This window comes from Felis catus, chromosome B2, assembly GCF_018350175.1.
Source record: "Felis catus isolate Fca126 chromosome B2, F.catus_Fca126_mat1.0, whole genome shotgun sequence".
Lineage (NCBI taxonomy): Eukaryota > Metazoa > Chordata > Mammalia > Carnivora > Felidae > Felis > Felis catus.
Window position 1 is genome coordinate 117,811,523 of NC_058372.1, and position 27,629 is coordinate 117,839,151.

General features: G+C 40.7%; 1 protein-coding gene across 37 annotated transcripts in view; it reads right to left on the bottom strand.

Annotated features, from left to right (window-relative positions):
* Positions 1-27,629, bottom strand: part of EPB41L2 (erythrocyte membrane protein band 4.1 like 2) — a 219,269-nt gene that overhangs the window by 64,136 nt on the left and 127,504 nt on the right. For all 37 annotated transcript variants that reach the window (XM_023254368.2, XM_023254367.2, XM_023254366.2 and 34 more), the window contains 3 exons: positions 22,104-22,208; positions 6,808-6,850; positions 1,986-2,061 (listed from right to left, as the gene is read on the bottom strand). In XM_023254368.2, coding sequence (XP_023110136.2) covers positions 1,986-2,061; positions 6,808-6,850; positions 22,104-22,208 — 224 coding nt within the window. The remainder of the gene's footprint in view (positions 1-1,985; positions 2,062-6,807; positions 6,851-22,103; positions 22,209-27,629) is intronic.

The following is a 27,629-nucleotide window of genomic DNA, read 5'->3' on the forward strand; positions in this document are numbered from 1 at the left end:
CTTTGCCAAGCGTGGGGCACAGTTAGCCAAGAACTTGCCACGTAGCAAGTGCTCCAAAATCTTCTGGCAGAAGGGAAGTCATCTCTCTGGCACTGCGGTCTGAGGATTTTTATGCACCGCAGGAGCTCTCTAAGGAGGATTATGTTCCTTTGGTCCCTGGAACACCACAAGCAGAACTGCATTACTTTAGAAAAGTCCATTTTAAACTAGGATTCCAGGGTATCCTCTGATTCTCTAAGTCTGACTGAGAACCGTGCCAGTTCTCCACATTTCGTGACACTTTGAAGACCTAAACACCCAGATTTTCCACCTACTACTAAGATTTTGTTGTTCCGTTTGAGACTATGGTCTCGACTTTTCACATTGGTCCTGTCCTGTTTTCAAAGAGAAGTCGAAAGCCCAAAACCTTCCAACAAAAACTCGAACAGGTTCCTGAACTTCCCAGCTCCCTCTTCTTCACATAGCAGGAGCCAGCGTTCTCAAACACTATCCTGAACACTGCAACACTTCTGCAAACACCACTCTTGCACTCCTCAAAAGCCACCTCATCTTAAGTTTTCACTCAAGTCATAGTGAAGATTTCACTCATGATACTTAGGCCACCAGTCCAAGCAGGTGGCTGGTGTCAGGCTGCCTGCCGAGGCTTTTAGTGTTTAGCTCACCAAACTATCTCCTTTCTCTCACCACACACGGCGAGACTATTCAAGCCCCATTTAAAGGAAAAACCAAAGCACTTACCGATGCCATAAGTCGCAATTACCAGAGGATTATCATCTCCCGAACAAATTACTCCAAGAAGTGTGTGTAGAGAGAGGGTGCTAGGGCACAAGCCCCAACTGCAATGTTCGAAGGCATTCCTGTGGTGAGGCTGTGTATCCAGAGCAACCAACCTATCCGGTTTTATGTTCCAAAGCAGCTTGAGGTGCAGTTACAAAAGCTTATCTTTACTAGCTGAAGTTAATTCAACCACAGCTTACTATCAGAAGACCGCCATTTAGCAACAAGTAGCAAAGGCGGGGTGGGGGTGGGGGGGTGTTGGTTAGGGGCAGTGGGGAAGGCTTGTTATTTACTCCATCTTGGAAAGAAATCTCCACGTGGGTATCATGCACTCTTAAGCACCAACACAACCTGGTGTCTGCCAAAACTGGCCTAGCAGAAAGCATCAAGGGCACAGGACACAGGAATGAGTCAAAAGCAGTCTTTCAGCAAGACCTCTGGTGTTCAAAAAGTATATTCTGAACACACTTCTCCTTGGCCATGTAACGTATGCACTTATTCTCACCAAAGCTAATAAGTCCTATCACTGGTAACCCAGCTGAATAGGGCTAATATACCAAGGCACTTGTGGACTCAAATGCTCCTTGGTTACTATTCAAACACTCAGGCACTCTCAGAATCAGTAAATGCTCCCTTGCTCCTCAACTGAATCTTTTATTTGCAACTTAAGTATATGTTTGTATGGCCCAGACAATCTCAAAGGAGATGGAAATGAAACAGCTATTGGCTAAGAAAGCCTACCTTATTAGTTTTTTTTTTTTTCTACTTTGAAATAGGAGGCCCCTGGAAATATAGTTCAATTGGCTTTTTAAATAATTTCATTTTTCTACCCTATATCACCTTTGTGATAGGAGACTAGCACACAGGTACACAAGGGTTATACAACAAAAAACCATTTTAGTATTAATCTGAAATATTAAATATCAATGATTTTTGTAAGTGTAACGTAAGAAAGTTGCCAGCAATGTAATTTTTTTAATATTCTATTACTCAACTATAAATGGAGAATTTAAAGTAAAAAAAAAATTTTGAAACTAGAAACATTTCCAACCATTTTGGAGTACGCTCATTTCCAAGGAACTTTCTAGAATTCAACTTATGAAAAAATATTTTGGCTTTAATCCTGAAATTACCATTATTCTCCCAGGGCACAGAGATAAATGAAAGCTCTAAGTAAAAATTTGTTTTAAAATGTAAGTACAAAGTACCTGGTGATATCTTCAGTCAACTGAGAAGGATCAGGAGGATAAAACTTCACATTAAAGGTGAACAGCCAAGGAGGATCTGTAATTATTAAATGTGGGTATTTACCCAACCAGCAGAATGACCACTTATTTTGATAAAAATTAAAGGTTAATGTTCAAACAGCACATACTACTTCCACTATACGTCAGTTCGGAGAGTTTCATTGTTTGATTTTGAGAAAACTATTTACAAAAACAAAACAAAATATAAAAATTATACAAATAATCCACTATGAAAGAAAAACAGATTCGCTTTTTTTAAATAAACACTTACTAATACTTTCAATGTTTTGTATGGTGATATATTATGCAAAAATTTCAATATAACCTATATGTAATCATTCTGAAATAAGATTTGTTTTAACCATAGACTCTCCAGATGCCAAATATCTCCTACTGTTTAAAGAGAAAAAAAAAAAAGTATTTTAGGATTTACACATTGTTGACAGAAGGGAGATAATGATCAATTGATCACTATAGCTATTCAAGAAACTGATTAATGGTCTCTTAATCCCATAACGAAATCTCAAAGAAGGGAGTAGTAAAACATCACAATACTTTATTTTTATTTATTTTTTTTAAGTTTATTTATTTATTTTCAGAGAGAGAGAGTAAGGGAGAGACAGAGAGAGAGGGAAAGAGAGAATCCCAAGCAGAGCCTGATGTGGGGCTTGAACCCACAAACCATGAGATCATGAGCCAAAACCAAGAGTTGGACACTCAACCGACTGAGCCACTTAGGTGCCCACACAATACTTTTTAATAGTGTTTATTTATTTATTTTGAGGAGGGAGGGGCAGAGAGAAAGAGAGAAGCAGAGAGGGAGAGAGAGAATCCCAAGCAGGCCCTCACTATCAGCACAGAGCCCGATGCGGAGCTCAAATAGAGCCCGATGCGGAGCTCGAATTCACCCGTAAGATCATGACCTAAGCTGAAATCAAGAGTCAGATAGACACTCATCCGACTGAGCCACACAGGCACCCCAAACATCACAATACTTTAAGACAATAAAATTATTCCCAGGTTTATAGAGTAGGCGTAAGCATACTCCTATAGAACATATGCTTGGGCTGCACTGTGCCACAGAAGTGAATATAACAACCATCAGAAATGACTTATTAAAAGTTAAAACATTTCTATCTCTGCACTAATGTTTAACTAATGTTTGATATGTCATACTTTGGATAGCTTTAAAGAAAAGAAAGAAAAAAACCCACAACTCTGGGCAGAGGGCAAGTATTATTTTCCTAAATGGATCCAAATAAATCCACTGGCCAGAATTCAGGGTTATGCTCAAAGTTCCTAGTATTTCTAAATAGAAACAAAGTATGTTCATGGTATTTCATTCCAACCACATTTGAAGGCCTCATGGTTGCTTTATTTCAGGGACTTGAAGAAAATTTTACTGAATCCCATTCTCTTTTCCAGCATGTCCTTTTGTTCTCTTCTCACCATGAGTACACTAACTTCTCTCTCAGAAGTCAACCCGTATGTGTGGAATGGCTGCTAAGAACACACGTGCACCTGTATTGGACTTAGGTTCAGTGCCTCACCATTCCACTTCCAAAGCCAATCCTGAATTTCAGTTCTGTGTCACACATTTAAAATATCATAGGGGCGCCTGGGTGGCTCAGTGGGTTGAGCATCCGACTTCAGCTCAGGTCATGATCTCGCAGTTCGTGGGTTCAAGCACCGCATCAGGCTCGCTGCGGTCAGTGTGGAGCCCGCTTAAGATCCTCTGTCCCCCTGTCTCTCTGCCTCTCCCCCTGTTGTACACGCGCTTGCTCTATCTCTCTCAAAAAAATAAAAAAACATTTTAAAACCTTTGAATAAATAAAAACAAAACAAAACAAAAACAAAATAACATAAATGGGATATAGGACTTTCCTGAAGAGTGAGACTTCCCTGTCCTATATATAGTGCCATGCTGGGCGGGAATATGCACTTCTTCAGGGGGCTGCTAACCCATAATTAAGCTAAGTCACCATAGGATTATCACTTCCTAATGGATCCTTATTTTTTGTTTTCTGGGTATTAATTAACAAGAGCACGTGCTTTTCTGGATAGGACTATAGGGATGAGTTTCTAATAGAACACTTATATTTTAGCCCTAGTAATGCTATACTTTAGGGGCGCCTGGGTGACTCAGTCAGTTGAGAATCCAACTCTTGATTTCAGCTCAGGTCATGATCCCACACTTGTGGGATCAAGCCCCGAGTAGGGCTCCATGCTAAGCATGGCATCTGCTTAAGATTCTCTCTCTCTCCCTCTCTCCCTCCCCTGCTCAGGCTCACTTACTCTCTCAAAAATAAATAAGTTAAAAAGAATGCTAAACTTGGGGTGCCTGGATGGCTCAGGTGGTTAAGTGTCTGACTCCTGATCTCAGCTGAGGTCCCGAGGTCAGGGTCGTGAGTTCAAGCCCCATGTTGGGCTCTGCATGGGTGTGAAGCCTACTTAAATAAAAACAGAAAAATAAAAAAAGAAAAAAAATATATATATATATATTTTTTTTCTTTTTCTTTTTTTTTTTTTTTTTTTTACCTAGCTATACATGAACAGTCTACGGATCATGTATATAGCAATCACATGCAGGTCTCATATATATAGTCTGATTTGTGTACATATGAAGAAAATTTCAAGGCAAATTTTAAACAGGAACCAATAGGCTGTTGGTTTTCAAAAGTAACTGAAAAAAAGATTAATGTTTACCTTTGCTAACTGCCCATTAACTGAAAAGTAACAATAAAAGCCTGGCATTGGCTAGGTGAAGATAAAACATGCAGTTCTTTCGTCCACTTTAACACAAGCAGAAAGGAAGAGGTCAAGGCAAAAGCTAAGACTTCATGTTTCCAGCCTACTTGCACCATCAGGACAGGACAGGATTCCATTTAGAAACTAGCTCCAAATCATCTGAGAAAAGTCAGATCCTACTTGTTACTGTTATCCCTCTTGCCAAACCACAAGGGCAAAAGTCCTGAATAACTCTAAAAAAAACTTCACAAACCATCAAAACACAAGACCATGATTCATAATCAGCAGGAGTCTTGCCTTCCAAAAATCAGCAACCTCCATGGCTCTGAAACGAGTGGCATACAAACATAATCAAACAGAAGCCAAAACAAAACCACAGGAAACAACTCAATGGAACATCAATCAGGTTTCAGTGATTAGCCTATTCTATGGTTTGGGTCACTTGGAAGCTCCGGTTTCAGATAAAGTGAAAGAACCAGGCATCCGTACCTTTCCGAATTCATGCACTCTACAGTTGTGTAGGACAACCATACAAAAGACAAGGGAAAAGTGCCAAGGCTCTCTGATACACCGTGGAAACAACTGTAAACATAACATTTCTGTGTCTAATCATTTTTTTTCTCCCCTTTTCCATTATGAAGCAAGTATAAATAGATGCAACACCCAGATAATAAATGCAAGGGGAAAGAGGAGGGCTGCTGGAAAGCCAGGGACAATAGTCGAGAGACAGAGTGACCAACCATTCCAGGTTACTTGGGACTATTTGAGTTTTAGCACTGTAAGTCCGACATCCTGAGAGACCCCTGTCCAGGGCAAATCAGGAAGGTCATTCTCTTCAAAAATACTTTTTTTTTTTTTCCCCCTGAAGGAAAAGAGGAGTCTTCAAGGAGAAGAAATTGGCAAAATAAGGTAGAGGCTCAGAATTTCAAACAGGAGCAGAGAAGGGAAGAAATGATAGGAAAACTACCTAAAAGATTAATGATTTCAGGGAAAAAGAAAACTAATGTGGAGTGCCTAAAGTGAGAGAAGATAGATGGTAAGGAACAGAAGGGAAACGCACAGATTTGTTCTGGTGTGTTGATGCCAGGAAGAATAAGTAGGGGGAGGAAAGCAAACAGCCTACCCTGGGTAGGCCGGCGCTCAGGGAAACGCTTTCTCCCACGACAGCTCTGGGGGCCCCTGGTCCAGAAGGGCTGTTGAGAACCCTGTTCTCCTGTCTGAAAATTCCAGCTGTTCGTGGCTCTCTACCTTTTCTGCCTTGGTCATCCACCCGCCCGGAAGTCAATTAAGGATCCAAATCCTCCAGAGACTTTTCTGTGGTGATGATATCTCCTGGCACAGACATCTGAAAGCCAGGCACAGGCAAGACCAGGGCCTGTGGAGGGAGCTGGAGCTGGTGAGGGGGAGACCCTGAAAGTCACTTTGGGACCTGCCATGACAGCAAACAAGCAACGGAAGAAAGGGCCAAGCCGCACTGACTAGAAACCCAGACTCAAAGAGCACACAGCACGGCCCTGAGTGGCGGAACGACGTTGGAGAGAAGGCAGTGACCGCAGAGGATGGAAGAGATGACTCTCTGTGCTTTTCCGCCCCGAGTCTGCACTCCAGTACATCTATGAACAGTGAGCGTGTCTACACCTCTGGGGCCAGAGACAAGCCTGTTAATTAAACTAATTACACACTTCCAAAACAAAGCAGACGAAGCGATGGTAACTGGTCGCCTGGAGTAAAATTTACATCAATGGTGAAAGTTACAGACAAGCAACGTCTACAGCGGTAGACAGACACCGTGAGGGAATCTTTAGGACCAGAAGGTTCGGACCTCTAGACCAGAAGAGTCCCGAAGCCACGCACAAAATAAAGTCACGAGGCAAGAAAAATATTGTTTCCTCAACTTTGTATATGATATACATGCAAAATACAGCTGATCATTCCATCATGATTTTAGTAGTCCAGTCTACATTCCTCTGAATTTGATTAAAGACAGAAATAGATATAAAGATGAACTCAGAAGTATGATTATTTAAATACTCACTTCGTAGCTGTCTCTTTATTTCTTTTGCAGGATCTAGCCAGTTCTACAGGGGGAGGGGAAAAAAAAAAAAAAGGTTAATTAAGCCATAAAACATACTCCAGAGTCCAAAACGGAACAGTTTACAGTTCACATACTTGAGTGTAAACATAAATTCCTATTCAAAGCAGCTTTCACCCATTAGCATTCCACGGGGCTAAATATTGATTTGTTTTTGAATGTGTGTGTTATAAATAAAACATTAAAACACTTTTGAGGTGGGTCTCTTGGGCCTCATTTTCTCGGATCTGAAATCAAATATCTATCCAAATGATTAGATACAATATATCTACACAGTCTTTGTTCCATAGAACTCCAGCAAATAGCCCCTGTGGACAGTGAAATGAGAGCTTCTGTCAAGAACGTAATTGGCTCTTAAAAGTGTATACATCCCAATCAAACACAGTTATCTCAACTCCTAAAGCCAACTTCTCCTCAAACTTTCTTTTCCCCCATACCGTACAATGCTACCGAGAATACCATCAGATTGGAACTGATCGTTTCCTTCCTGCTCTTCATATAACATCCTTTTTAAACTTCATGCCAAGTTGCAAGTCAAATCATAAGGAACTCCCTTTCACTTCCCCCCTTTCTACCCTTTGAGAAAGTTAACAAAAAGATTCTAGGAAACTACTATAATATCTTAAAGCAAAAATCACCAAATTTGAACTACTAAGTTCAAACCAACTGAGGACATTAAACATTTGTCTTTTCAAGTTATCAGCAAAGATCCATCCAAAAAAACTTTTATGTAATTTTTGTCTCTATTTTTTTAAACTTCTCCCACCTTATCCTTAAGTCAAACCTCTCAATTAAAGTTTACCCTACTTGGGGGTGCCTGGGTGGCTCAGTAGGTTAAGGGTCTGACTTCGGCTCAGGTCATGATCTCGCGGTCTGTGGGTTCGAACCCTGCGTCGGGCTCTGTGCCGACAGCTGAGCCCGGAGCCTGCTTCAGATTCTGTGTCCCCTCTCTCTCTGCCCCTCCCTTGCTCATGCTCTGTCTCTCTCTCTCTCTCTCTCTCAAAAATAAACAAACACTAAAAAAAAAAAAAAAAAAAAAAAGTCTACCCTACTTCATCTTCACTAACGCAGGAGAACAAATACATTTTTTGAGATACAATTTTTTTTTTGATTGAAACAGTTGAGCCTTGAACAATGTGGAGGTTAGGGGTGCTGACCCCCATACAGTCAAAAATCCACATATAAATTTTAACTCCCCCAAAACTTAACTACTATAAGATTACTATTGACCAGAAGCCTTACCAATAACATAAAGTCATTTAATGCATATTTCGTATACTATATACAGTATTCTTAAAAAGAATAGAAATTCTTAAATTTAATTCTTAAAAAGAAAAGAAAGTGTTAAAATCATGAGAAAATACACAACTGTACTGTATTTATTGAAAGAAAACTGCGTGTAAGTGGATCTGCACAGTTCAAACCCACGTTATTTAAGGGTCAATTATAATTGGCTTTACAAGAAACAAGTTTCATTCATTCCAAAAGTATCCAAAGTAACGTACTGTAATATCTGTGCTTAAACAGAATTTTCTTCAGATATATAAAGCAAACAATGAAGATGTTTGTTGCTAGGTAGAAAATAAGAGCCTTCTGTCTTAACAATATATTGAACTGGTCAACAGAACATTAACTTAACACTATTGAAAAGTAGTAACAGGATGCCTTGAAAACAAAGCTGCATGGACCCCTGTGGGTTTTACTACACGACTCATGGCTTGCACTCAGCAGCAAGGATCTAAGGTGGGCATGTCCTACACTAACACTGGCTATATTCAAACGTCTCAATAAAGAGCTACCAGAGCTTGGTTGGGTTTCCTATTACTGGTGTCCCAGCTGCATGGCCCATTGATGTGAAGGGCCAGCAGGCGCTCCAATGGTACCTCCAGTGCTATGTCGGGGAGCAGCTCTAATTCTCCCCTTAGAAAAAAGCCTGGCATTCAGCTTCCTTGCCCGGCAGCTGCTGTCCCCACAACAGCTGGCTCACAAATGGCCGGCTATGATGAGTGCACAAGAATGAGGAAAACACATCTTTCAGTCTCTAGCCCAGACAGGGGGAAGCCAGGGAAGAGGCGAAGGAGGGTCACATGTGTTAGGGCATTTCATCTATAAACAGAGAAAGAAGAGAGTAGAAGGGAAACTACTTAACTGGTCTTAAACGACCAGACAGACCCTTCCAGAGCTCCGGTTTCATTATGTGACAGTTGTTACAGATGCCTGCTGGAGAAGGCGGAGGAGAATGGCAGGAGCGACATCATCTTCTGTGACCCCAAGGAATAACGCCATGTCCCAGTCATTCCGCGTACTCCATTCTTGCCTGCATTATCAATTTCTTGTACAAGTTACTCAACAGGTTTCTGCACAGCATGGAGAGAGTCAAAGAGCCCTACAGACCCAGGAGAATGAGGGACCAGTTTCTGTGCACCAGCCAGCCAAATTCAGACTGACTGCCATTCTCAGGCCACTTTCCACAGTACTGCCAGCCAGAATATTAGAAGACTGAAGTGGCTTCTCCCCTTTATTACAGACCCCTATCCAAATACAAAGCGGACTAAGTTTACCTGATGCGATCAAAGACCAGCAGCAGAAGTGACTCCTGCCATCCGCCTACTGGTTTTCCCTTTGCTAACCACGCTCACTGCCACACTGTGAGTTCCACTCGCAAGGAGGAGGAGGTCCTCCCCTCCATAGCACAACTTTGCAAGGTCAGTGAGGGACCACATTACTTGTATCCTCCATAGTGCTTAGCAGGTGCAGGCAACCAGCAAGTACTAAATCAGTATCTGTTGACAGCTATCTGCCCACTGCCACGCACTGGTCATCTTAAAAGACCACAAGTTACAGTATTCTTATCAGATTTGCTTTTATTTGAATGGTTATGATCCTGAATGGGATACAACTTTATTGCCTAGAGTAATAAATTCATAAATAAAAAAAAAGACAATATGACTTTTAAAAGAAATACAAGTCTATTATCTGCGTTATCAATTACAAAAAAATAAATATATAACTCATTAACAGATAAGAAATAAAAATACACTTCTCAGTTTTGACACTTGAGGAGTGCCAGATGGATCAAGAAACAAACACAGAAGGAGGGAAAAAGACACCAGAGAATGACATAAATGCATGCGAGAACGTGCGAACGCGCGCGCGCGCGCACACACACACACACACACACACACACACACACACACAATAGATTACGGTGCATAATTTCCAATTGTTTTTAAAGATTTGGCTGCCACATATATAGGCTTTGGAACTGGAGCTACATGGAGTCAAATTCTGGCTTTCACCAAGTCTGTGACCTTGGGCTCATTCTTCGCTTTCTTAAGCCTCTGATTCCTCAATTCTAAGATGAGGATCAAAACAGGTCCCTCATAGGGTAGTTCTTTTCAACTCTTCATTCAACCACCTCCTGAAGAGGAAGTACTTATGCAAAGTACTTTACCCAATGCCTTCAACACATGGGCTTTTTTATAATCATAAACTGGCCTATCACCTCTGGGTATATATCTCTTCTTCACATAATTTTATATTTCCAAAGGTGGGGTGTTACATATATTAAAGAAGTTACTATTTATATGAATGTTACTACCCAGAAAAAGTTAACAAATCAGACACACTGTATTCATGGGCCAGATGAAATAAAAATCGGACCCCTCTTTCCTTAAAGAAAATTGTCTAATATTTGCCCTTTCTACAAAGCTACCCTACTACAGTGAAGAATCTTCCTGGAAACAAAGGCAACACATACCCCTTCTCATGAAAATAATTACCAGTATGACTAACACATACATTGAAGCGTTTGGACTAAAGTATTATCTAGCTAAGCTTTACTAAGTTTTGCCTGATAAGAATCCATCTGGCAAATTTGTTAACACAGATTTACCCACTACCCTCCTGAAACATTCTCCAGGAAAGGGGCCTGAGAATCTCTATTTTAAGTGACAGCTCCAGGCAATTCATAATCAGGCAAGATCAGGATTCTTCTCAGTGTTTAGAAAACTTTAAGGTACACATAACAAATGCAAAACTAAAAAGACCTAAAATCCACACTGGATTTCAATAAAATGTATCTTGGCTTATTAAAAATAAAAGTAAAGTACTTTGCCAACTACAGTTTCAATTCATTCATTCAATTCATTCAATTTGGTATCCCTTCTCCTCACCTTCCCCTTTTTAACTCCAGTCTGTACCAAAAGTATGCACCCAATATAGATATTTATTTTCTGAATATCATGTAAACCAAGGAATAAATAAAAATTACAAGGAATCCTATCACAGGCTTCCAACAGAAGTAAACTAAAATTAAAATGGGGTCCTAGAATAATGTCAACTCATCTTAGAACACAAAACTGGAAGACTATGACTCAGTTGGGGGAAAAAAGTAACATCTTTACTTTCACTAACCTCTAACTGAAATCTAGCGTTACCATCAATTATGAATGTGGGAGAAAAAGTCCTGGTTAATATCAGCACTACCTTTACCTCTGTCACTTGTAGCAATCAAAAATACTTCCATATTCCACTATAGTTAGATATTGGTGACCATCCCAAATTTAATATTTTCAGAATATTGTTTATTTCTTGACTTCCTCTATAGGCCTCTGCATTTTATTATATAGTTAAATCACTATTCTGAGAAGCAGCCCACAGAATTCATTAGACAGCCAAAGGAATTAATGACACAAAAAAGGTTAAGAATAAAACCTGCATTAGAAGATTATAGAAATTTAACTAAGTAGCAAAGCAAATATCTGGACACATTTTTCTTTTAATACTGATTTATTTACTTTGAGAGAGAGCACGAGCAGGGGAGGGGCAGAGAAAGAGGGAGAAAAAGAATCCCAAGCAGGCTCCATGCTGCCAGCGCAGAGCCCGATGTAGAGCTCAAACTCTCAAACCACGAGATCATCACCTGAGCCAAAACCAAGAGTCAGACGCTTTATCAACTGAGCCACCTAGCCGCCCCCGAGTGAAAAGTCTTTTCTAGACATTTTCAATACCTGTTACCAGAAAAAGGGTTAAATAAAGATGAGTTTCAATTCTCCTCTAACAACAAAAACATCTAGGAAAATATAAAACCCTGATTAAGAATTATTATATTTAGATTCATAGGATGCTGGTGTTAAGAAAATCCTCAGAGACTATATGGTCCAAAAGTCCTTGTATAATGGGAATGGCTTAACTCCTGCCTAAGTGACTATGGTTGTTGGCACACTTCTCAAATGTGAGCCACTGGCTTTTGCTACATTCCAAACTTCTACCGTCCTGTCACCTCAAAAGGATATTTGATCTCCTAGATCAGCACTTCTCAAACCTTAAAAGGTTTTCCTGAATCACCTGAAGATCTAGTCAAACTGCAGACTACAATTCGGTAAGTTCTATAGTATGGACCCAGAATTTTCCTTTTTAACAATCTTCCAGGTAGTGCCAGTGCTGGGGGCACCCTTGGAGTAGTATAGCCCTAGATTTCTTTCAATGTTTCTTCCTAAAAGTCAGATGCACAGAGACATTTTTCAAGTCCGTCAACTGGCTTAACAGGTAGATGCCCAGCCTTCACTGGCTAAATATTCTATTTTTATTTCTATTTTATAAACATTCTACAGCCTCCTGTAGAAAGCCCTAGCAGATGGTGGCTTCCATGTGCCTACATGTAAGTATTTCTTTCTCTACCCCATCACACTAAACAGCTGTATCAAATAATGCCAAGACCTACGGTCGTCATTCCACCAAGGTGCTAACCACTTTCGCCCGACAAAGAGGAACAGCCAGGCCCATCAACCAGCAGCAGCCCACAAGCAGTCCAAGGGTGTGGTCGTCTGGGCTGCAGGCCACTGAGCACCACAGACCTAGATAATAACCCAGGATACTGTCACAAAATCTGTCTCCGAGTCCCTTCCCCCCCAAAAAAAGCCATCCATCTCGCCTAATACCCTTTCAGGCTGGATGCGAAGATCACAGAAGTTTTTTTTTTCCAAATGCTTAGCTGTGCCTTCCTCACTTTTGGTGGTTGTCAACTTGGTCAGGTGAGAGAAGTTAAATTCATCCGACCCTGCATTACCAAATGTTAAAAGCATAAGCTTACCTAAGATCTTCACTTTTCTCTTAGGAATTTATAGTGCTGAAGCAGGTCCCCTTTATTATACCTCTGCCTAAATGAGATCTAATAGAACACTACCCTAATGCTGGCATTAGCAGGAAAGTTCCAGGCTTTCTACATTAGAGCAAAATGTTCACTACGCACCTGGGAGAACGTGATTCAACTCTTGTCTGTGGTACGAGAACGTACAACTGGATTGAATACAGAATTTTATTAAAGAATAGTTTATATATGACAAACAGCGTATATGAGTTTTTAGTTCTGTTTTCCGGAGGGAAATGGACAGGCTATCAGACAGACACTTTAATCAATTTTCATAAAGTTAGCTGTGGATATCAACTACACTTCTAACAAGCTCCTCTTTCAATATGGCTTGAAGCAAAATAACAATCCCTGGACTAGATGCCAAACTCTATTAACATCAAAAATTCAAGACAATGTTTTTCCCTTTAAAGAGGGTCCAAAACCCTTAATGATGGTTCCAGTTAGACATGAGTACAAGAACTATATGGACTTGAAATTCCATACATAAACGAGTAACATGTTGCTTGATTCCACAAATTTTTAATGGCATTTTCCACAGTAAAGTTTACATAAAACTTCAAGAGACATTAAAAAGTTCTAACAGTAATAATGATAGATTTTCATACTTAGAGTAAATTGAAAAGCTTCCAACTCAAGATCTCAACCATGAGAAAGTACTACACTAAAATCAAAGAAGAGTTTAGATTTTTTCTCCATGGAAAATTTTTATACAAATAACCATAGCTTTACCTCGCCTTCAGTTTATAATATGTTGAAATAAGTGATTGAAACTTCTATAAATAGAGATAATATTCAGCATGAAAAAGCCAGCAGCTTAAATTCCTGTACGCTATAGTATCCTATTGTTGAAACTACGTGGGTTTCAAACACAATAGGACTGATTAAGCCAAGCTGATACAATGGTAATAACATTCTTCGGGGAAAAAATTAGGACACCATTCAAGTCTATATTAGAAAAATAAGAGTCCTTTTGCCTAGACGTCTTGAGGACTGGGTTTTGTCTACGTGAGAATGAATAAAAAATATAAAAGTCATGAAAGCAAATCAGATTATACATGAATAATTAAGTATACTGCCAATTACATGTAAGCGTTAAATTTTCTGAGAGGTTAGAAATTTCAGAAAGCACAGCCAGTTGTTTATTCTTCTTATGTTCTTTGGTTAAAGCCTAGATAGAAGTGTGTGCCTAATTACTATATGGGCATTTTCATCCCCACTTCATAAGAGAAACTGCAAAGGAAAATAAGGAATTAAGAGATATAGAACCCTCCAAACTTAACCTTATACTAATATTCTCTGCCTCAATGACCTGAGACTCTCCTCAACTCCAGCCATACCTTCTCATCCTGAACACTAGGTCTTCTCATCACACAGTGTCCTCCACCCTCATTAGATTTCATCATCCCATTCTCAGATACAACCCTTTCCTCTCCTGCTAAGTTTTCTACCCATTAATTCTCACAGTACCTAATCTTCAGCTTCCTTGGACTTTCATCCTTTGGCCCCCAGCCATCTTCTCCCAACCTACTAGCCCATTTCAGCTTCAGTTATGTTCCTTCCTGGGTCTCTGGTGAATAAGCAGCTGGATTACCATCTCAGCAGCATCTCTAGTTTTCTAGATCTTCTGTCCCTCTTACCATCACCATTGTGAACACACCCAACTGGGAACCACTATGATACTCCAGTTCTCCACTATTAGACCCAGGGTGCAGATGGCAATTACAGAAAAACACCGATGTATTCTGTTGCCATCATAATTGTATGATCTCCAATTTCGGCTGGACTGTCAACAGCAATCCACATACTTGCCCTTAGTAGTCTGCCTCTCTGGGTCCCCAGTGCTAACCCCTAGTCACTCTTAGCAGACGATTTCACCCTCTATTTCTCAGAGCTCTGAGGCTGCACTTCGCTTAACTAAGATTTACTTACAGATACACCACTCCTGGTCTTCCTTCTTGCAGACTCAGGGGATGAGGCTGCCCTCTTTATTCAAAGCTTATCCTCTTTCTCTTCTCCACTTCAGGAGTTTCCATCATCATTCCTTTTCCTCTCGCTCCAACCACACCCTCTCCTTGGACATTCCCACAGCCAAAGTCCAAGTTCTTTCCATCCAAGCAAATCAGTCAACCCCCAAAATCCTTAGTAAACACTCTGTGCTGTCATACATAATAGCCACCAGTCATAAGAGACTACTTAAATTTGTACAACTGAATAAAATTCCACTTCACTTCTTCTGTCACACCAGCCGTATTTCAAGGGGTCAATAGCCATCTGTGGCTAGTGGCTGCCATATTAGATAGAGCAGGTCTAGAACATCTCATTGTCATGAAAAGTTCTATTGGACTGTGCTGGTCTATATCCTGTTGTATCATTCTCCCATCTGTCCTCTTCAAAGCCAGCCTTCCTTAAACACTAGTTTATGCTCACTCTCACATTCTTTACTGTTAACTTTCCTCAGCCCTCACCCACTCCCTGATCCCTAATCATCATCTAGCCAACAACCTACATGCACTTCCAACTTAGAAAAATGAAAATGAGATTTCCTCTCTGCTCCCAACCCCAAACTGCTGCTCCTCCTCCAAAGTCCCCATGTAAGAGTCTCCAACCAGCTCCCCAGCTCCCCAAGCCCCAAATGTGGAACTTAACCCCAACACCCCCCCCCCCCATTGCCTTTATGCCACAGAGATGAGGAGTCACAAAGTCCTACAGACATTACCTACTCAGTACCTCTGCCCTTCGTCTTCACTCCTAATGTCATTGCCCTAGTTTCCACCATCCCTGGACTAGATGACGGACCTTCTTCTGCCTCCGGTCTCAGTCACCTATGATCTCCGTTCACAACACGAACAGGTTATTCTTTCTGAAATGCAAATCTGACCGTGTCACTTTCTTTATAAAAACCCTTCACATCAGAATATCTAGATTCCTTAGCACAAGATACAAGGCTTTCCAAAAAATGTTCTTTGCCTAGCTTTCCCATGATCGCCAACACTCTCCACAAAGCCACCCCAAATTAAGCCATGATGTAAGTTAAAACACTGCTTGCTGAGAAAACACAGCTTCAAGACAAGTACCCAACTTTTCTTAAGCAACTTCCACACCAGGCATGGGAGCCCAACACAGGGCTCAAACTTACCACCCTGAGATCAAGACCTAAGCGGAGATAAAGAGTTGGACACTTAACGACTGAGCCACCCAGGCGCCCTCCCAACAACTCCTTGTAACTTGCCAATCGCTCACAGGTCCCTCCTATACAGAGACTCTGAAACTGCCACATCCCCCAGCCCTGTCAAGCAACTTGAAATTGCTCCCACACACCATCCTCATTCATGCTGAAGAGATTACTTTTCTTCTGTGCAGGATGTCCCTTACCTGTCCACATTTGGAGTATTTGTCACAATTCTCATTTTCTAAAATAGAATGTTAATATTAAAAGGCTAATATCATTTCTAAAGTTTATAGATTTGCCCTTACACAACAATTTAAAATTTTCAGATCACAGGCCCTTGTTGGGTAATAAAACTTAAAAGTGTCCTCTATCTAGTTACTAATAAATGTCCAGCTGGTATTTAGGACAGGGTATGTTAAGTTGTGTCATGGAACTGAGATTACTAGAAGTGTATCTACTTGGGTAATATTAGCCTGACTGCTATGGTCAGAAGGTTTGTGTCCCCCTAAAATTCCTATGTTGAAATCCTAGTGTCCAATGCGATGGTACTAAGAGGTTGGCCTCTGGGGGTAATTGGGTCATGAGAGTGGAACCCTCATATTGGGATTAGCACCCTTACAAAAGAGGCTCCAGAGAAGTCCCTCATCCTTTCCACCATGTAAGGACGCATCAAGAAGGCATGGTTTATGAACCAGGAAGCAGATCCTTACCAGATACCAAATCTGCTAAGGCCCTGATCTTGAACTTCCAACCCTCCAGAAATGTGAAAAATTCCTGTTTTGATAAGCCACCCAGTCTCTGACAGTTTGTGATAGCAGCCCAAATGGACTAAGACACTGACCAAAAAGTTAATCTATTTTCTGTCCCAAAGTACGTGAGGGACAGGACGTATCCCATCTACTTAACACAGCACAAGACATCCTGCAATATCCCATTTATAAACAGTGATAGCACCATTTTTAATCAGGGAAGAGGGAGCCTAAATGGTGGGGGGGAGGGGGGAGGGGCACATGTGGGTACATGTGTGTAGTGAACAGTACATAAGACTGGACAGGAGAAAAATGAAATTCTTAGTTGGAAATTCACCTCCCAGGTGATTCTGCCAAGAAGGGAAAAGTTCCTTTAAGGAAGCACTGCCAAGGAATCTCACAGAATCACTATCAGTAAGTCGGGTCACCCTTAAATTTATTGACACCATAATAGAAACATCAACTGGAGAATTCACACTGGGAACGTAGTCCATAGTATCCTTCGACAACCCATATATGAAGTCTTGCAGGATGTCTTTTAGAATTGCGTAAGATGAAAAATCCCTCCAAGGCAAGATGATATTCTTCCATTTTTCCAGTCATGATAGCTATAAAATAGCATACCCATTTTTATGCCTTGACAGAAAGTTAAAAATTGTTGTATTTTCTATTTTTTTTCCTTCCTAGTTTACCCAGTTTTGAACCGTACTGTTAATATTCATTGGCTAGGTGACCTTGGGTGAATTATTTAACTTCTCTATGCCTCGTCTTTCTGTGTTTACAAAGTGTGGTTCATAATACCAACCTTTTGGGGTTGTTCTGAAAACTACAGGAGACAACACTTGTAAAGTGCTCGAACACAGCCTGGTGCATTGTGAGAATCCCAGAATGATTAGCTATTAATAGTCACGTCTATTTTATTCGGAACATGATTTATGATAAAAGCCACCTTGGATTCTTTTAAAAATGAAGTTATAAATAAGTATGCTTAACTACGAGCCTCAATATAAATATGATATTTCCATCCAGAAATAAAACTGCCCCACTGCACTTTATTATTGAGATGGATTCCACCTGGAATGTCTGCTCCACGCTAGCAGCCATTCTTCAAGGCATATATTAACTTACTTGTTCTTCTAAAAGCTGTTATCTGACCTAAAGTCAACATGATACTCGTGATACGCCCTGCCATCCCACAATGGGCCCTCCCCAACTCACTACATGGCACTTCCATCCATCCAAGAATCCAGACCCCTCTTATTAGTGTTGGGTCATCCCTCACACCCAGTCAGCTGATTGATTCTACCTCTTTCCTCAATCGGTCTTCAATCATTTACTTGTCGTTCTCAACCACAATTTCACCTGAGGCCACTTCCTGCTTTGGGTGAGCAGTGCCGCTCATGCCCCTCTCCTCCCTGTCCCTCTCACAGCCCAAGCCCACCCATTTTATGTCTCTCCTTAAACAGCATTCTCTCTCCTAGCCATCTCAGCGTCAATATGCTCTCCTATAGAGCAGTAATCAAATTTTAGTAACTGTTTAACTCAGTTTTTCACGGTCTCCTCAACTGGAACGTAAGTGGGGACATCGTGAAGGCAGGGTCTTTGTCTTAACTGTTTACTGCTAGATTCGCAGGAGTACCACTGCTTTGCACACAGGTAATTTTTTTTTTTTAACCTAAAGTTTACCATCTTAACCATTTTTTAGTATACAGTTGAGCAACGCTATACAACAGATTCTGAAATGCTTTCATTTTATAAAACTGAAACTCTATTCCCATTGAATGATTGCTCCCCATTTTCCCTGTGCCCCAGTCCCTGGCAACACCATTCTACTTTTTGTTTCCATGAACTTGATTATGGATACTTCATTTAAGTGGAATCACAGTGCTTGTCCTTTTGTGACTGGTTTATTTCACTTAATATAATGCCCTCTAGCTTCATCCTGTGACAGGATTTCCTTCTTTAAGGCTCAATAATATTCCATTCACCACATTTTGTATGGACAACGTTTTGTTTATCCAATTCATTCACTGATGGACACTGGATTGCTTCCACCTCTTGGCTATTGTGAGTAATGTCACAATGAACATGTGTGTGCAAATATCTCTTCAAGATGCTACTTTCAATACTTTTGGATATACACCCAGAAGTGGGATTGCTAGATGATATAATTTCTAATATTTTAAGTAACCTCTGTCCTATTTTCCATTATAGCTGCACCATTTTACATTCCCACCACCAGTGCTCAAGGATTCCAATTTCTTCATATCCTCACTAACTCTTCTTTTGTTTTCTTGCTGGTGGCCACGCTAATGGGCGTGAGATGGCACAAAGGCACTATTTAATAGATATTTGTTAATGTCTAGATAGATGGAGGCCACAAAGATAAAAAGGTATGGTCTCTGCCCTCAAGAAGTTCCTAGAGTAACAGTAAGAAAGACTGACATAAATAAGGTTTGTGCTGAATGTCTAGATAACAGATGGAAGAAACATCAACTCCCCTTGAGTTGGGAGCTGGGGGATGGTGGTAGTAAATGGTCAAGGAAACTCTCATAGGCCAGGATACTTAAATATTAAGTAGGCACTCAGATACAAAAAAGAATGGGAAGGGCATTCCAAAGGTAAAGAATAATATGTTCAAGCAGATATAGTATGGACCAACAAGGCTCCTGTTAGGAGAGAAATCTGGTGTGGACTGAATCCAGACCGTATGTGAGAGGTTACTGGAAAATGAAACAAAAGTGGAGCCTTGTAAGCCATACTAAGAGGATTAGGTTGTATCCAGTAAATGGTGTTATGCCAGGGAGAGCCAAGATCCAATGTGCACTTCAGAGAACTCAATCTAGCAGCAGTGTGAAGGAAGCATCACCATAGGGGCCTGGGGCCAGGCAGTTAATCCACATAGGAGGCTAACAAAATGGTCAAAGCAAGAGAGGACAGGGACCTAAACCAAAGCAAAACTGTGGACAGAGAGAACCAAGAGAAGGATGTTAGTGGGTAGAAAAGACAGAGCTTTTTGACTGATAAGCAATGGAAGGAGGTGGAAGGAGGTGGAAGGAATCTCTACCTAACTCTTCAGGGAACAGATGAAGTTTAAGGGGCAGATGCCAGCTTGCTTGGAGACAATGGACTGCAGTGCAGTGTCCAGTAGGCAGCTAAATAGGAGTCGAAGATTCAGGTCAAAGATATGGATTAGACACATATATTGGAAGTTGTAAAAATAAAAACTAGTGAATCCTAGCTAAATACCACTCTTTCTTATGTAAATCTCGTGTTGCAGACATACCAGATGTCTTTATGTAGCATATCCTGTTTCTACTAACAGAACGTGTTTTTCTGCATATTTTACAACATGCTAAATGGTTTCCCTTTTTCCACACGGCTTAAATGCTTTTATGAATCTCCCCATATGTAGTCTCAGAAAAAGTGGATAATGATACCCAATTCCCATCACTTTCTCTTTTATAGCTTTGCGGACCAGCAGAAGGCCCATGGTTGGAAACATTATCAAGACCACTTTTAATTTCAAGTCTAAAAAGAGCAACTAGTTTATTTAGTTGAATATCTAATTTGTTATTACTTCTGAAAAAAGTATTCTAAACAGAATTCTAGTAAGAATACTCACATACTATTCTATAGGCAGGCATCTGATGTAATAGTCTTTGGCTTAAATGTGGAATTAAACCAATTAGGTATCAAGACTATAAAAACTAAGCCAATTGAGAAACTTTAATTTATAGATAATTATCACCTTTAGTACCCTGTATTTCATTACCAGGACATATAAACAATGACAGCATGTGGGCAAATAACTTCACAGCCTATGTTCATCTACTATGTTGTGTTCTATTGACTGTGACGTAAAATGTCAGATGCCGGAAAGTACCTCCTTTGACTGTGACCAAACGCTCCGGGCATCCTCAGACAGAATGATCACAGTGAGTCTGTCCACAGGCACAATCTAACAGACTTGAGAGGGCTTCACTCTGGGGTGCCAGAGGACCAAACCTTTACTCTTCACTCCTACACTCAAGTATCTTCTCTACCATTAGTCAAAGTGAAGTAGAGAAGGTACAGTCCTTTCTTGACAATGAGGAAAGTGCTAGAGACTGAATGTTTGTCCTCCCCTCCCCCACTCATACCTTGAAACCTAATCCTCAATGTGATAGTATTTGGAGGTGGAGTCTTTAGGAGGTGATGAGATCATGAAGGTGGAACCCTCATGGATAGGAGTAGCATCCTTATAAAAGAGGCTCAGAGAGCTGCCTGTCCCTTCTACCATGTGAGGTTACAGAAGGCACTACCTTTATGAACCAAGAAGTGGGCCGTCACCAGACACAGAACCTGCTGGTATCTTGATCGTGGACTGCCCAGCCTTCCGGTGTTGTTTCTCAACCACTCACTCTATGGTACTTTGTTAGAAATGCCTAAATTGACTAAGACAGAAGGCTGCAGGTTAATTCTGGTTAATTGCCAAAATGAATTAATATCTCTCTCTTTAATTCACATATGAAACTGAAAAGTCCTGACGGTCCCTGGAATTGGCATTTAAAGGATTCTGATGCTCCTGCTTCGTGTCTTGGGAAACTCTTGGAGCACAGCAATCTCAACACACTTGATGTCAGGCAGATTTGCACTGGGTCCTGGCAGCTCATATCTACCCAACCTGTGTCCAGATGGGCACCACCTCCTTTTTTGCCCTCAGTAACCCAAAACAGGGCAAGGAACACATTCACTCCACATGGCCACCACAGTCTGTACAGCAAGGCAAACGCTCTCTCCCCAGCCTCCAGGTAAGTACGTTCCTTCTAAGATGCTTCCTTCCCTGTTTTAGGCATGCTTAACTCCCAGCATACAGGTGAATTCAAGAGCTAAAAATTCAACAAAAAACATTTTAAATCAGTTCTTTTAGTCTCTAATAATTAACACAGGGTGAGACATCCCATTCTGTCTGCTTATAGTATTAGTGGAAAAGCATATACACTCACACAGTGTCAAAAAGTTATAGGTGATTCTCTCTATACAAGGTTTTAGTATTTAGCAAATTTCTACAATATAAAATGTGTCAAAATAAATTATTTTAAAGCTAAAATTTTATACCACTTGAGGAAAAAAATACAGTATTTTCCTAAGAAGAAACAAACAAACTTGAAATCATTTCACTTACTTTCTGTTCAGGGCTTTCCTGAAATAAAAGTCCAAAATAGTCCTTTTCCAAGAGATTGAGATGTTCGCACACTTTGTCAAATAACACTTGTCCCTTCGCACATTTCTGAGGGAAAAGAAATGACATCTTTACTTTTCAAGCACTAAAGATTCCATGAGTACTACAAATAAAGGACTTCACATCAGATAATATTATTTAGCATAATATATTTGTTTTCTAATCTCTTATAATACAAGAGTGATTAATAACCTTTTCACTTTAGAATTCTTCCTCCTCCCTACACAAGGCATACATTCTAAAATGAAAGCGTGATCAAATGCTTTACTTGCTACTCTATGAAAATATAAAACAGAATCAAAAAGTAAGATGCCAGGAGTTCACTTATTTTTATAATAGCACAAAAACAGAGACACCTGGGTGGCTTAGTCGATTAAGCATCCAACTTGGGCTCAGGTCATGATCTCGCAGTTTATGTGTTTGAGCCCTGTGTCCGGCTCTCTGTCAGCTCAGAGCCTGAAGCCTGTTTTGGATTCTGTGTCTCCCTCTCTCTCTCCCTCTGCCCCTCTCCCACTTGTGCTCTCTCTCTAAAATAAGTAAACTTAAAAAATAAAGTAGTACAAAAACACGTCCAAACTGCCTCCCTCAAAATTCCTCAAGGTGGCTTATATTATATTTGTGAAATATACTCTCCCAGGAAAATCATTTAGCCCTATTCTTCAGTGGATCCTAACATGATTTATCCAATCAGTACTTAGGCTTTTTTGTTCCACAATTTGTAGAATAGAAAAAAAAAATTATTTTTCAATTCAAGCTATGCTTTTTCTCAAGAATGACAGGACATTCTTCAGAACAATATTTTAAGATACAAGGGAATGGAACTAGGAGAATAAAATCAGTGGTCTCTAAGGGTGTATTTTGTCTTAAGTAGTTTGATGTATTTTGTTTAAGAAGCTGCTACCCAGAGATGTAAAAGCCTTGGACAGGCACAGAAGAAAAACTCATAGTCTAATCAATGGCAAAACAAAGTGGTGACTCATTTCCAATGAAAACGCAGACCCCTGGGAACACTCAAACCGCGAGGTCAGGTCACACACACCCCTCCATCCCCTGCATAGACAGAAGCTGGCCCCTGGACTACAAGTGAAAACTGAACACGCCCTCAGACTTTTTCATTCTCAAGATGAATGCCCTAATGCCATCAAAATAGATACTTATTAGTTAATCCACTATGTGGAAACTGAGGTCTCCCACACATTTATCTTTAAAAATGGAATAAGAGGGGCACCCAGATGGCTCAGTTTGTTAAGCGTCCAACTCTTGATTTTGGCTTAGATCATGACCTCACAGTTCATCAGATCAAGCCCCACACTGGGCTCTGTGATCGCAGCAGAGCTTGGGATTCTCTCTCTCCCTCTCTCCCCAAATAAATAAACATTTAAAAACAGAACAAAAATGGAATAAAAGACATTTTAATTTCAAATCAGTACAACTCTGATAAGGAGTTTCAAAAGACGGTCTTCAGAAACTCAATGCAAGGGTCTGTTTTTCTCTCCTCTAACCCTTCTTCCTTCTCTTTGTGGGAGCAGAGGTGGAAAACTCATGCCTGAGAGACATGCAAAGGAGGATCTGGAACTTTCATTATTAAATGTTTTATAGTAATGTTTCTTTTATTATTTTTTTATTATTATTTTTTTTAACGTTTATTTATTTTTGAGACAGAGAGAGACAGAGCATGACGGGGGAGGGTCAGAGAGAGGGAGACACAGAATCTGAAACAGGCTCCAGGCTCCGAGCTGTCAGCACAGAGCCCGACGCGGGGCTCGAACTCACGGACTGCAAGATCATGACCTGAGCCGAAGTCGGCCGCTCAACCGACTGAGCCACCCAGGCGCCCCAGTAATGTTTCTTTTAAAAAGAGGGGAGCAGAGCTAAGATGGCAGAGATATAAGGGGACAAGGATTTTCCTTGTCCCTCAAACACAGCTGTAATCGGGTCAGATCACTTGAGACATCCAGGAAGTCAATCTGTGCAGTGGCAGAACGATCTCCACAGGTGGAGTGAGACCACTTGGTGGGACAGAGGTGCATGTATGTGAAAACTGGGGGAGATAAATTGGCACCGGTATGGAGGGTAGGGAACTCCTTCTGTGGAGAGACTAAAGAGAAAGAGAAAGAGAAAGAGAGAGGGGCTGTGAAATTGCAGTATCCAGTTAGCACAAGAGGCAAACCTCTCCAGACCACAGACTGGGGGACGAGAAATACGGTGAGTGCCAGTTTCTATTTTGCAAACAGCCTTAGGAGCTGAAACTCAGAGCTTTCTAAAGTGCACAACTTTCTCCAGACTGAAGCCAGAGCCCTGTGCACGCACCTGGGGGCAGAAGGAGCCAACCCTGGGGCGCAATAGGATCTCAGGGGCACCCTGGGAGAGAACAGTCCCTTTCCTCAAGCACTGTGGGGAGAAGGTTTATTGCCTCCCCCAGGGACAAAAGACTTTGCAGGCACAAGCCAAAGGCCTTTATCAGCAGGGCAGAGTGGCACTACCCCAGAGCAGACTCTGTGAGGTGCAGGGCCTTTGAAGACACTGGGTTTTGAATCCCAGCTGAGTGCGTGGGAGAGAGCGGAGTAGGGCAAGTCGACCTATTCTGTGAGGGCTGCCTGAACAGCGTGGTTTGAGACACCTGGTCTGGGGAGCAGAGATTGGGGGGGGTGGTCATTTTTCTCCCCATCACCAAAGGTGGGGCTTCAGGGAGCAACACGGCAGTCTCCCCATGGAGGCGAGACCCGCTTATACCAAACCTGCCCTTCCGTGCCTGGTAACTGCACATCTACCCAAGTAAGATTGACACTGACCGTACCAGACCGCCTCTCCTCCAGACCAGCACAGCCACGGCCCCAGAGACCAATAGCTGTGTTTGTTTGTTTTTTTTTTAATTTTTCTTTGTCTTTTTGTTTCTACCCTCCTCTTTTTCTCTTTTGGAACCAGGCTCATAATTTTGGATTTGTTTTTGGTGAATTATATATACTAATACCAAATATGCATGTGTGTGTGTGTGTGTGTGTACGTACATTTGTTCAATCAGGCATTTTTTATTCTTTTTACACCTTTTCTATCCTTTATTTTCCTTTCTCTTTCTCTGGATTTAGCATTATAGTTTTTTTGATTCTCTGGTCTTCTTCCCCCCCATCCCCCCCTTTCATTTCTCTCTTTTTATGGGATCAGGATTCCCCTTGCCTTTTTCTTTTTCCAGGGTGTCTTCAATGAACAAATCAAAGCACACCTGGTTGAAAGTCCAAACACTCCACCACTACAGGCGAGCAGTTTTCCAGAGGACTGACCAGTGGGACTGAGCAGCCAAAACGCAACAACAGGGTGCACACAACATACACCAAAAACACTTCCCGAAGTGCCAGGCCCTGAACGGTGTATGACGCCTTTTTAATGTAATAGTGCTCGCAGGTGCGGGACACAGAACAGGCTATTAAACACGCAAAAGACAGAAACTTAGCCAAACTGACAAAATAGAAGAACACAATACAAAAATCGAGAATTCTGAACGCAGTTAGGGACAAACAGGCCTTAACCTACAAGGGTAGACACATAAGGGTGGTGGCAGACCTGTCCACCGACACTTGGCAGGCCAGAAGGGAGTGGCAGGAAACATTCAATGTGCTGAATAGGAAAAATCTGCAGCCAAGACTCCTTTATCCATCAAGGCGGTCATTCAGACTAGAAGAGATAAAGGCTTTCCCAGACAAACAAAAACTAAGGAGTTCATGACCACTAAACCAGCCCTTCAAGAGATCCTAAGGGAGACTCTGTGAGTGGAAAGCAGTAAAAAAATAAAAATAAAATAAAATGAATACATAGAATTATACTAAATAGCAGGGGAAAGAAGGTGAAAGCAACACAGATTATTTCAACACAGCAAGCACTGTACCTTCATTGTATCACTACAGATTCAGGAAAGTACTAAGGACATTTAAAATACGTATGTGTGTCTATGTCTGTATATTCAAAGTACATACTAATAGAGTATACTAAGGAAGAGTATTGAACTCTGGATTCCAAATGCCAAAGTTTTACATTCATTTCCATTACTAACAAATTATGTGACCAGGGACAAGATACTTCACTTCTATTTGCCTTACTTGGCACATCTGTGAAACAAGGGAATAAAATCCACCACAGACTGGAGTACCAAAAATTGTAATACAGAGAGCTTAGAACAGTATATGTGGCACATAGTGCTTCATCAGTATTGGCTCCTATTGTTATAAGCTGGAAAGTTTTGTAACATGAAAAGTGATTAGTTTCACTTACATGGGATTTGGGCTTAAGCTTTTAAAATGAAAGCTTCTCAATTTCATTATTTGATCTACATGCAATTATTAACCTATATAATTAAAACTTTGAGTTTGGAGGTATTTTACAGTAACTTTATGAGGAGAAGGGAAGGCAAAGCAGACAGCTGGCTTTCTTAAATGTGCAGTGAAATCATGGTCCAGGAGGAGATATGGTTGCAAATAACAGCAATGAATATTTTAAAGGTAATAAATTAGAATTCACTTTCTCTGACGTGAACTTCAACAACATTGTTCACTTCTGAATCTGTAGTGAGTAGAAAATGGCCCATCATAATAGGTGGTCATAAGATACTTCTTGAATCAACTGGAAAAACATTATGGTGTACTATATGTAACACACTTAATTTAATGAGGTGATATTTAACCTACTCAGGCTCCCAGTGACTGACCATAGCTACAATTTCAGCACCCACTTTGAATTAGGAACTTTCCTTATCAGAGATAACAAAGCAAGCAAACTACTATAGCTCCTGCCACATCTATCTACTTGATCATCCTCTGTGCATTTCTAATAAAGGACTCACAAAAGACATTTTATTTACTATAAAGCAGAAATTATCTTCTTATTTAGAAAGATGCCAAAAAACTCAAAAAGCGCTAATATAAGTTGTCCTTTAACCAGATAAAATTTCCCAAACTTACCATTTCTACAAAACATCTGGCTATATGTGACAACTACTTTCAAATGAGCAAACTACTAAAATCGTTAGACATCATGAAGAAATGTAACAGAAACAAAAGGAGATTCATACTATTTGATAATATGAATGCTACTGATATTGACAAATGCTATTTGAAAGCAGGGTCAAAAGAATATTTAAGACAACTAATGTCTATGAACACATACCTCTGTTCAAAGAGGAAACCTATTCCAACACTGGCTTAAAGTGCATTTTTGTTAATAAATCATACTTTCTCACTGGTTTCCATTTCAAAAATAGAAACGTGCTCTCATGGACAGAATTCCCCTAGAAGATTAAGAGTAAAAACATCCACAAAGCTCACCACCACACTCTGGCATCAGTGTGCTGGGCAGCATGGGGCGGGGAATGAGGGGCATCCACACAGGGGCTGGAGTCAGACCTAGTCCCTCCCTCATCAACACCTTGTAGGCACTTTACTATTACTAGACAAGTGAGACAATAGGCAAACCAGATAGTCT